Source organism: Macrobrachium nipponense, chromosome 7, assembly GCF_015104395.2.
Source record: "Macrobrachium nipponense isolate FS-2020 chromosome 7, ASM1510439v2, whole genome shotgun sequence".
In the NCBI taxonomy this organism is placed as follows: domain Eukaryota; kingdom Metazoa; phylum Arthropoda; class Malacostraca; order Decapoda; family Palaemonidae; genus Macrobrachium; species Macrobrachium nipponense.
This window is the reverse complement of record NC_061109.1, coordinates 59741503-59754002: the sequence shown is the minus strand read 5'-3', so window position 1 is coordinate 59754002 and position 12500 is coordinate 59741503. Positions and strand designations below refer to the sequence as shown.

Genomic DNA, 12500 nt, shown 5'->3' with positions numbered 1-12500 from the left:
GTGCTTCCCCTTGTGACTTGGTAAAGCTTCAGTCTTCAGTGCATATCTCAGGTAAACACTAGTTCCTTTTCCCCAGTGTGTTAGAGAAAACTGAATAATCATAACTTGTGCAAGAAGTCTTCCTTTTTATTTTGTGTCTAATCTGGGATTTTTTCCAGATTTGCTGAGTTACGTGTCCAAGTCTTCGCCTCCGCAAGTGCTGCATTACCGCAAGATAATATAAATAATTTTGAAAGCCAGCATTTACGTGAATCTCATTTTAGCCAGCTATCTATCCCCATGTGAGAGATAGTATTGTTCCCTGTACAGACAAGCTGCATTTACTCTTTCTCCAGGCCATTTCAATGGCCTCTTGTAAATAAATGTATGTAAAGTAATTAGCTGAGTTTTCTGGCGATCTCTTTCTCTTTTTAAGGTAAGTTAAAATCCAGTGACCTTGCACTTCCATATGATATTTTCCATTTATGTATTCGGTTTATACGAGGCCCCATACGTAAAAATGTATATATAGATATATATATATATATATATATATATATATATATATATATATATATATATACTCCCATAGTATATACAATATATATAGTATGTGTGTTTTTCTCGGCTGAGTAACCAAATCCACTCAACAAAACCGAACTTCCGTCGCCTCTTCATACAAGCAAAAGAAAAAAAAACGTTTTTATTCAACCAATCAATAGACATTTCCTGGGGCGATCTTACCACAAATCAACCAATCAGAGACCAACATCCCTATTTGAGACCCGTTTTTTATTGCCATCTGAAGAGATATATCTGATAGGGGGAACTATATGAATATTTATTGAGACAAGGACACGGATAATTTTACAAGCCTAAGAAAATTATATTTCTGGGGCGTCGACGACCTTCTAATGGAGGTGTGCCTGAGGGCATCTGGCTTAATCAAACGGCAATAATAATCGTTAACAAAGAACAGATCAATTTGCAACACCTGAGCTTTGAATCTTAATTAAAGGAAGGTGCCGTCATTTCATGGTATTAGATTTTGTAAGCATTTATTCTTATTAGGGTACGTTGGTCTTACGCGCACCCACTAGGGAATTTTTTATGTTATGGATATCCTGTGGGAAGTGTGTTACAACCTGATTATTAGCTGATTATTTACTACAGCTGATTATTTACTACAGCCTTTGATGCTTGTTTTATATCTGATGTCAGGTGCCCCCCTCCCACCCCCTCCCACCCCCCACACAGTTTTTTGTTTTATTAGAAATATAAATGCAACGTTTCCTTGAAAAAATAATCATATTTTGTTTATATATCATTCACTTTTCGTTTTGATCCCCGTAAGATTTCCAACCCATCTAAAATAAACACGTGAAGTAGGTCACATTTATCATATTTCTTTCGGCGCTCGTGTTTATTTGTATCACCAAGTAGTTGGCAATACTCACCGAGGAGCTTCAAAGAAAAGTATATTCTATGGATGGATGAACTTGAGGATGTGTGAAAAGATTATCATCATGTACTCTGGGGAGAACGACGAGGTATGGTTGGCGGGTGACAGTTTCCAAGTGTCAGTGGGTGGGACTGTTTCGACAGCTTGTGAAATATTATTCAGGCCGTCATCATTTCTTGGGTAGGCAGAGCTTCTAGAAACTTCCCGTAGCAAAATCTTTTTTTTATTATTTGCCACTGTTTGTGAAGTAGATTCCTGTAATGATTTTGCAAAATAGTAAAACAAAAATCATTCAATGTATGGTGTAGAGAGGGCCACTGGCTGATATCTTACAGGGGCATGTGTATTCATTATCTTGTTGTTGTACCTATTACTTAAAAGTTCTTTAATCTGACGAGAAATGAAACTATATTAATTTGAACACACAAACACATATAGTATGTATATATATATATATATATATATATATATATATATATATATATATATATATATATATATATATATATATACATAGATAAAGTTTTTTTTGCCACGAAGGAAAAACATGAAAAAACGAGTTGGCCGAGTACTTTCGGTCCTATTCGGACCCTTTACTGAGTAAAGGGTCCGAATAGTATTTATACATAGCATCACGTTTTATATACTTCGTGATCAAGTTATTCATATATATACATATATGTGCTAACTCAGTAGTTCCCGAACTCTTTTTGGCCATGGCCCACCTAATCTCCTCTAAATTCCTGATGACCCCTGTTGTGATATACTATAATTCTCATATTCATGTGGAGGAGGCCTAAAAGGCCATTAACATAGTATAAACATTTTCGAATAATTGCTCTCTCCCCCCTAAAAATCACCCCACGTTGTGAACCAGTGATGTAAACACTCCTAGATTGGGAGATAAAAATATCCTATTTCTCTGTCACTGTAGATGATACTGTAATCGACTCTGTTCCCTACATAACGTATTTATTTACATACAATACCTCGTCGTCTGCTGCCGTTCCTTCTCCCTGCGAGAAACAACATTGCTTCTCACTTCACAAGGACCGACAATGGCTTAAGACGACTGAGAATTCTGTCCGCCGGTCTTTCGTAAGGGACCACAGCTCAAGAAGCATGACCACTAAGGTTAAATTACCTTTACAAATACCTTTAATCTTCCTTGAATGGAATGCCGTTTGCTATCTGACGGTACGGGGTTATATAAAGGTTTTATTCCATTTTTGTTTTGAAGAATTATTCTGGTCGGAAAAAAAACATGACGAGCTTTGACACTAACACCTGGCAAATGGGATTATTGTTTATCGTCTAGCATTCAAAAATGTTTCTTGGACTCTCATGAGAGAGAGAGAGAGAGAGAGAGAGAGAGAGAGAGAGAGAGAGAGAGAGAGATTAATTCACACTGTACATCTGCATATTTTTCTCTTCTATTCACGTGAGTAAAGTGACTGAATATGAAATATTTTTGGCTTCGCTAAAGCCACCTAAACTTTATTTTTGCCGGAGAGGATACTCGTGAGTCAGACTGACAGTGATGTTTACATTCCGACAGTAATCAGTCACGCTATGATTAATGAGCAGTAATATGAAGTCAGTTAAAGAGATGGGGTTATTTTTTCTTTCGTTTCTAATGAATTAACATACGTATATAGTTTCAGACTAACCAGGCCAATGGATGAAATGTATTCCTAAAAGAGATTATACCGAATGATGATGATAATATAACAAAGCGAAATAGCCTTGAAAAAAGTGATTCTTCTTATTGAATATATTTTGATGTAATCTTTGGTGTTTCTCTTTTGCTTTTCATCTTGTTCGCTTTTCGTTAGTATTTTTTTTTTTAGTCAATCTTAGTCTTCGTTTGTGTTTTCATTTTCTTAAAGGTCCCCCGCCATTTTTTTTAGATTGTTTTCTTATTACTTATTAGCACACCAAGCCAGAGCTGCCCGGGAAAACTCTGAATGACAACCGATAATCTCTCTCTCTCTCTCTCTCTCTCCTCCTCCTCCTCCTCCTCCTCCTCCTCCTCCTTCAAAACCCCCTCTACTCTCTTTTGCCCCCCTCTCTCTCTGGCTTTCTCCTCTCTCTCTCTCTCTCTCTCTCGCCCTCCTCCTCCTCTCCCTCCCTCCTCCTCAAACAAAACCCCCTCTATCTCTCCTCCTCCTCCTCCTCCTCCAAAACCCCTCTCTACTCTCTCTCTCTCTCTCTCTCTCTCTCTCTCTCTCTCTCTTTTCTGTAAAGATAGTTGCTTTAGTTACATTGCCCAGCATTTTTGACATTTTATATCTCACCACTTCTCACCCCCTATTACTATTGGGTCTGAACTTGGACTTGAAGGGCATCGGGATTATCTCTATTCATCCAAGTGACCTCAAAAACTATGTATTAAAGACTAATATCCGTCATTTTTTACATTCTATTTTTTACTTCTTCTAACACCCCCTTCCTATCGGGGCTGAGCTTGGAGTCAGAGGGCATCAGGAGTGTTAGTTTCATCTCAGTGACCTCGTAAACTATGGATTAGACACCGATACCTGCATTTTTTGGTTATTTTTACATGTCACCACCTTTGGCCACCCTCCCCCCTCTCCTATCAGGGATGGACTTATACTTAGAGGACATCAGGAGTGTTACTGTTCATCTCAGCGACCTTGAAAACTATAAAATAGACAGTGTATCTGTCATCTTTGGTTCTTTTTACATGCCATCCCCTTCCAACCCCTTCCTACTGGGGTTGAACTTCGATTTGAAGACCATTGGGAGTGTCACTGTTCATCTCAGCAACCTCATATACTATGGATTAGACATTAATATCTGTAATTTTCTGTTATTTTTACATGTCACCCCCTTCCCAACAACCGCCCCCCCCCCCTTCCCTTCTTATCAGAGGCTGAACTTGGACTTAAAGGGCATCAGGAGTGTCACTGTTCATCTCAGGAACCTCAAAAACTATGGATTAGACATTAATACCTGTCATTTTCAGTTTTTTTACATGTCACACCCTTCCCATCAATTCTCAACCCATTTCCTATTAGGGTTGGACTTAAAGGGCATTAGGAGTGTTACTAATCATCTCAGCCACCATGAAAACTATGGATTAGACCCTAACATTTGTCATTTTCATTTATTTTTACTTAATCATCTTCCCACCAACTTCTCACTAGCCCCCAACTCCCTATCTGGACTGAAGTCAGTATTGAAGGGCATAGGGAGCATCACTATTCATCTTAGCGGCCTTGAAAACTATGGGTGCCAGTGATGTCTTATCACCACAGTATTCTTTCCCAGATGGTAGGTATATCAAGTTTGGTTGAAATTGTTCAGTGCATTTTAAAGTGTATGTGACAAATCCACACACACACACATATACACACATACATACAAACATACATATATCAACTTATATGTATATATATATATATATATATATATATATATATATATATATATATATGTATATATATATATATATATATATATATATATATATATTATATATATATGAAAAATTTGTCTTGACTTAAATGTATAATCATCATGTCTAACCTTTCCCATATTTGGTAACATTGCCTAAGGTCAAAAGTCAAAGGTTAAGGTCAGTTTAGCTTTCCTCACAGAGGAACTCACTCAGGTGTGAGTAAAGTTTCGTTTATGTTAATATTAACATTGCTTTTTAAAATTTTACATGAGCAAATGCATAAACGATGATAAAATTGCATGATGATAAACTCGTAAATACAATTCTTTTAAAATCTAAATTTAATTTAAAACAATTCTCCTATTTAGTGAGCTGTTGTTAACAGTTGCACTAATGGTTATATCAAAGAGTTAGAACTTGGTCTTTCCAGTTAATCCTGGAAGATACTGGAATACTTTTGACTCTCCAACCACCTCACATTGCATATATGAATCCTTTTCTACCATATATTGAGATATTTTCTCTATTTTTCAAACTAACATCCTAAACTTCTGGACCTGACATGGAAAACTCATCTGGAACTTACCTGAAAAACTTGAACGTCCCTGACCAAAAACGCTGGAATGGCAAGAGTAACGGCTATGATCCAAATGACCACGATGAGGGTTAAGGGTCGCGCTGCCGAGCTGCGTGCCCTTAGGGGCAACATCACTGCGTATACCCTGTCGCAGGCCACAGCTGACAGGGTCATTACCGAAGCAGTGACGCAGGTTGCTGTAGGGAAGGGGGAGAAAGAAAGGTCATTAGCTACTGGCGCTAGAAGGTCACGCATGGAAGCGAGTACTTAGGACATGACATATGCTAGAGCTTATACTTCTTGAATAAATAGGCCTAGATCATATGCGTCTTGCAGGACATAGGTTTAGAGCTTATACTTCTTGCAATACATAGACCTATAGATTACACTTTTTTTCAAGACATAGACCTGGAACTTATACTTCTTGCTAGACATAGGCCTAGAGTTATACTTCTTGCAAGACATAGGCCTAGAGCTTATGCTTGTTGAAGAGACAGAGTTAGAGCTCATACTTCGTGGGTAAGGGCCTACTTCGTCTTCAGCTGCTTACTTACTCTGAGTGAGGACGTTGATCTTGCACAGAGGTCGTCCCAGAATGTAAACGGGCTTCGTGATTTGGCTTGTGATCGTTGGCCAACAAAGTACGGTAATGAGGAGGTCGGATACGGCCAAGTTGACCAAGTAGTAGTTAACCGTCGATCTCAGGAAGGAATTCTGATACACGACGATCATGACGATTAGATTGCCGCAGACGGAGAAGATGAAAACGAAGACGATCAGGACGACCTGTAGAAAGAGAGGGGAAAAGAGACAGAGAAATAAATGAATAAATAAATAGAGATGACTGGATTTTCCTTGTTGATGTCATTCGGAGCATTCAAAATGGACTTTACTTCGTATCACCTTTGTCAAACTTAATGAGTAAATGTTAATATAACACAAGTAACAAGATGTTTCGGATACAAGGATAAGTATCTTAGAAATGAGAATTAATTTTTTTTCAATTTTTACATATATATATATATATATATATATATATATATAGATATATATATATATATATATATATATATACAGTATATATATATATATATATATATATATATATATATATATATATATATTTATGTTTTAACGCCTTATTATTTAAGTGTAGTGGATAAAATTTTGAAAAATTCCTTCTTAACCAAAGTCTTGTTTATATGTACCATAGAGCATGTTAGCCTTGAGGTTACTTTGTGATTGTTGACGCTTTCAAGTTTGAGAGAGGCTGTAATCTACTGTCTATTTTTCTATAATATTTCAGCCAAGCGATAATGAGACATACTAAGAACATTCCAGCAATTCACGTAATTGCAAAATATATCTTTTCAAAAATATCAATGCTACGGAGCACCGTTATGAAGAATCCTCGTGTCATCACGACTACAATCTTCTTCTTCTGACTTGTCAGTTTTAGCGTCGAACTCGGCCCATTCCCAGGGAGCTGGGCTGCAAGACTTTTCCCATTCCGCAGAGATGGATTCATGGCATTTCACTGGAAATACTTTTAGCACTTTACTTTAGTCATCTTCCCTCCTCTCTCTCTCTCTCTCTCTCTCTCAAACTTTATTCGTCTCTTTAAAAGGCTGAGATCTGACATTCGAAAGGAAGATTTGAGGTGAGTGACAATCCTTTCAATGTGCGTTCACTCTGTAGCAAAATATTTCATTAACACATGCCGGCAACGTGTTGCATACATATTGCAAACACGTAGATTACTAGGACATTAAGTAGAGAACTTGAAGCAAACCTGTTTTTTGATATGTATGCAATAAGTTGCCAACATATTTGATGACATACTTTATAGCAGTAGTGTGAATATATCCTAGGATGTAAACATAAAGAGACGTTGGTAACATAGCAGACATACAGCATACATATTGAAGGGTAGGACACTAATATCACATTATGTGGGGAACTTGTAGTCAATAAGTTACTGACATGTGTCTATGACATGTTATATAGTACAGTGGACGTACCCCAAATTGTTTTCCACCTGTTTATGATATGTATGAGATAAGTTGCCGACATATTTGCTGATATGTTTTACAGTAGTGTAGACAAACCCTAAGGTGTAAAACACTTTTTCCTATTATTTATAAAGTGGCTGAATAATGATTCAGTGCTGCACTGAAGTTATTTAGTTCTTTATTCAGTGGTAATCTCAGTATTATCAGTGGCAAGGAGCAAAGGCTTCTTACTCTTAACCAGTGTGTTCTTATATATGGAAACTTTACCACTTATATCTAACAACAAATCTAATTTTCCTAGATCTGATAGTTTTCTGTTTTAAATCTTTTCAATGTTATTTTAAGCTCGTAATACAACATTTCTGTTCTTTAATTTGCTTTCTTCTGAATACCATTTTCTAGCTTTGATTTTATGAGAACATCTTCAAATTAATCATTGATTTGCCTTCGTGCTATTGATTTTATAGTGCAGCCACTTGAATCCTACACCTAATAAAAAGGATTTCTTTCGTGTTATTCTTATTCATTTTATTTTATCAAGCTACAATTACTAATGCATTTTTCTAACATTAAAAACATTTTCTTGATTATCTTCATGGCTTTTGGTATCTTTATTATTCAATCACTTATCTTAGTCACATCCCATTTACCTGAAACCTCCCGATTACTTGGAGAATCTCTCCAGTCGGTATCTTTATCCATCAACCATATTCCCTTACCTGCATGATTTCATAGTAGTCCAGAGTTCTGGCGGCCTCGACGAGGGCTGGAAAGGGAAACTTCTCCCTCATGACGAGGGCCCCCGTGTGGTTACAGGGCCACGCGGGAATCAGAGGTACCTCTGAGGGAAAGGAACCGTTCAGTTCCTCTGGAGAGGTCGTGGTGACGGCTGAGAATAGCCCCGAGTAGTTGGCTTCGGCGACCATCTTGGATATGACAACGAGATTTCAGATGGGATTCGTAGTGTTTCTCACGAACTGCTCCTCGCCCTGGGCGAAGACACGAGTGTTGTTTCTCGTGAGTTGTTCCTCGTTTCGAAGAAGTCGTGAGCGTTTTATCTACATGAATTGTTGCTTGTTTCGAAGTCGTGAGGTTTGAATCTTATGAAGTCGAATGTACGTTTCTATTGAACTGTTCTTCGCTTTTACGAACTCGCTAGAGTTGTTTCTTATGAAATGCTCCTCGCTTCGAAGTCCCTAGAGTTGTTTATCATGAGTTGTTCCTCGCTATTTCGAAGTCGTGAGTTTATTCCTCATGAACTGTTCCTCGTTTAGAGGTCGTAAATCTAATGGTTAGGCGGTTTCGTCAGCACAGTGGGTCGTTGTTTTAGTTTTTCGTTTATCTTAGGCCTAACAGTAAGCGTCGACACAGTACGTTAATGCAAAGGGGAACGAGTGAATACTTCACCGAAATTTCCTATTTCTAAAGAATCTGCTTATCAGAAGGACGCAAGAGTTCCCAGGACGGGAGATCCACAACTTTAGCCAAGGCATCTTCTATTTTCTGTTTCCCGTTACATTCTCATAACCATTCAGTCACTTTTAAAAGTATACTCCTCTTCGTTTTAGCTGTGTTTTCAATCTGATAGTTTAACGGTGCTTTGATAATTCGCATTAATCACTTAAGAGGGGCAAAAGGGCACTTCACATCACGTGGGAGGGCTGTCAAAACAGACCTCGACGACCAGGTGTGTTTTCACTCGATGTAAGAAGATTCGCGGTTTCTCGACGCATGACTGTTTATCTCGCATCTCCGTTACCTAATCCTCAGACGGACCGCTGAGTGACTTGCCTGGGCCCTTCCTCCTCCTATTCCTTCTCCCCCTCCCTGCTCCGCATCTGATTCACTTTTGGGAATTTGCAATAACGCACCAGCCAAGCAATTGCTTATGCTCCCTGTTTCATTAAAAAAAGGAAGCCTTTAGCTCTCAGCTTACGTTGTGGTTTATTGGACGGGGAATTTGCAGAACAGGAGACGTCGCTGTTGACCGTTGGTTGCAGATTCGTTTACACGGGAGAACTTTCTCTAAACATCGTAAAATAGATCTCTTTCGGTCGGGGGATTGACAAACAAAAAGGTTTTTCTCAGTGGTAACAAGTGGTAACACACACACACAGACAAGGGGTACATCCGACTTGAACCATACAAGAATTGAGTTGTTTCTCCTGAATTAAACTTGAGCAAACACTGATTTCAGTCAGATGTTTAGTGTGATACTGTATGAATTTTACGGTTCTTCTTGCCAGGTAAATTCGTTAGTTGTTAAATCAATATTTACATCGATCATGATTTATTTCTGTCACTGGATATTCACCTCTGCAGAACAAAGAAATATTCACAAAATAATCTGGTAATTATTTTTCCGTATTACGCAACTATGCACGAAGTATTTCACAATTATCTTTTTCATTGCATAACTATAGTCTGCTTAATGGTCTCGTCACTCAAGATCACATAGTAATTAACACTCTTTTTGCTTCATTGACGACAAAAGGTCTCTGCTGAGTTCAGGCATTATCTGAAAGGAAGGGAGACAAAAAAAGAAAATTAAGCTTTCTTTTACACTCATCGTCATGATTATGTTATTTAATAATTATGTAAATGTAATGGCTAACGAAAATAATACCTATTGTTATCAAAACGTACCCTTATAAAGATTTTTTTTCTAAAATATTAGTGTCGTCGCGTGAACACAGTTAATGACGATGTTTATTGAATAATAATGATGATAACAATAACAAATACATATGTGTATATATATGTGTATATATATCATATATATATATATATATATATATATATATATATATATAAAATATGTATATATATAGTATATATATACACTATATATATATATATATATATATATATATTTATATATACATACATATATATATATGTGTGTGTGTGTATATAAAGAGATAATGATCTACTCCAACGATCAGTTAACAGGAATAATAGTGCTGGCTGTTAGTTTAGTGTTGTGGGTTACTTAAGGGATGGAAGGCATATAGGGTTAGCGACCTCATCCTAATGGACTTGTGGAAAACCAGAACATTAATATCATTTTCTAAAGTCATCCCTTTATGGGAATAAAACGGATCCCCAATGATCTCAGTTGAGAGAGAGAGAGAGAAACTGTGGGGTGTAGGGGCGAGGGAATAAGTGTGCATGTAAGAGAGTGACAGAGAGAGAGAAAGAGTGTTTGCGAGCTTGATGTATCTCAGAGAGAGAGAGAGAGAGAGAGTGTGTGTGTGTGTGTGTGTGTGTGTGTGTGTGTGTTGCGTACACATCATTAACTATAAGAAGCTTACAGTCACCCAAAACAGTCATCCTTGCACTGCGAAAGTACCAAGTTTGACTGACACCTGACTAGAAGCGTCATTCATTTTTGTTTCTATTTTCGACTGTAGATTAAAGCTTGATCTATTTTTGTTTAGACTGCAGACACACACACACACACACACACACACACACACACACACACATATATATATATATATATATATATATATAATATATATATATATATATATATATATATATATATATAAAAAGGTAAAAGCCACGAAGGAAGAAGGGAAGACCAAGAAAGATATGGCGTGATTGTGTAGGGGAAGATATGGTATCGAAAGGTATAAATGAGAACGAGGCACAGGACAAAAATCGATGGAGACGACTCATTCACAATGGCGACCCCATATAAAAATGGGTTTAAGCTAGGAAGAAGAAGAAGAAGAAGAAGAAGCCACGAAGGAAAGTGTAACAGTGGAGTGCTGTGAGATTTTTCGAAAGATCTCGCAGCACTCCACTGTTTCACTTTTAATCGTGGCTTCTACCTTTATTCATCACGTTCCAAATTTTGTGATTTAGTTATAAATACATATATAAAATATATATATATATATATATATATATATATTATATATATATATATTTATATATATATATACACATATATATCTATGCATATATTTTGGTATTGACCTAAACATTAATTTAGTAAATTCAATTTACGGTTAACCGAAGAACAGTGAAATTTCCAACCTTTATATCTACTTGAAGTTTACAACTAAAGATAAAACATTCAACCCTCATTACATGCCAAAATAAGTTCATCTTTCCCCATATCCGAAAAGGGTACAATGCATGAGTACCTAAGGGACAGATCCCACCTAACCACTCAAGGAACCCACTTTAGTTACCTTCTGACTTCATTGAATTTCACCAGTCACTGATAAAAATTTTGACATAACTTTGCAGTTACCGTGAATAACTCATCAAATTTTAAAGTGAGAAAGTCTTGAAATCTAAAATTACTCTCATAGACAAACAACTGAAGTAATATATAGATTTATTGACACTCATAAACAAACAACTGAATATACACATGTAAACAAAAACCTACACTCGTAAACAAACAACTGACGTGATGCAAAGATTTATTTACACTCATAAACAAACAACTGAAGTGATGCGTGGATTTATTTACACTCACAAACAAACAACTGAAGTGATGTATAGATTTATTTACACTTATAAATAAACAACTGAAGTGGTGTGTAGAGTTATTGACACTAGTAAACAAACAACTGACGCGATGTATAGATTTACTTACACTTGTAAACAAACAACTGAAGTTATGTATAGATTTATTTACACTCGTAAACAAACAACTGAAGTGATGTATAGATTTATTTACACTCGTAAACAAACAACTGAAGTGATGTATAGATTTACTTACACTTGTAAACAAACAACTGAAGTGATGTATAGATTTACTTACACTTGTAAACAAACAACTGAAGTGATGTATAGATTTATTTACACTCGTAAACAAACAACTGACGTGATGCATAGATTTATTTACACTCGTAAACAAACAACTGAAGTGATGTACAGATTTATTGACACTCGTAAAGAAATAACTGATGCGATGTATAGATTTATTTACACTCGTAAACAAACAACTGACGAGATGTATAGATTTATTTACACTTATAAACAAACAACTGAAGTGATGTATAGATTTACTTACACTCGTAA

The 12500-nt window shown here is 36.6% G+C and overlaps 1 protein-coding gene across 1 annotated transcript in view; it reads right to left on the bottom strand.

Annotated features, from left to right (window-relative positions):
- The window catches only part of LOC135217399 (orexin receptor type 2-like), a 119127-nt gene that overhangs the window by 27772 nt on the left and 78855 nt on the right, over nt 1-12500 (bottom strand). Inside the window, exons 2-4 of the mRNA XM_064253242.1 lie at nt 8174-9972; nt 5997-6228; nt 5452-5639 (exon numbers count right to left, since the gene is read on the bottom strand). Coding sequence (XP_064109312.1) covers nt 5452-5639; nt 5997-6228; nt 8174-8380 — 627 coding nt within the window. The 5' untranslated portion in view covers nt 8381-9972. The remainder of the gene's footprint in view (nt 1-5451; nt 5640-5996; nt 6229-8173; nt 9973-12500) is intronic.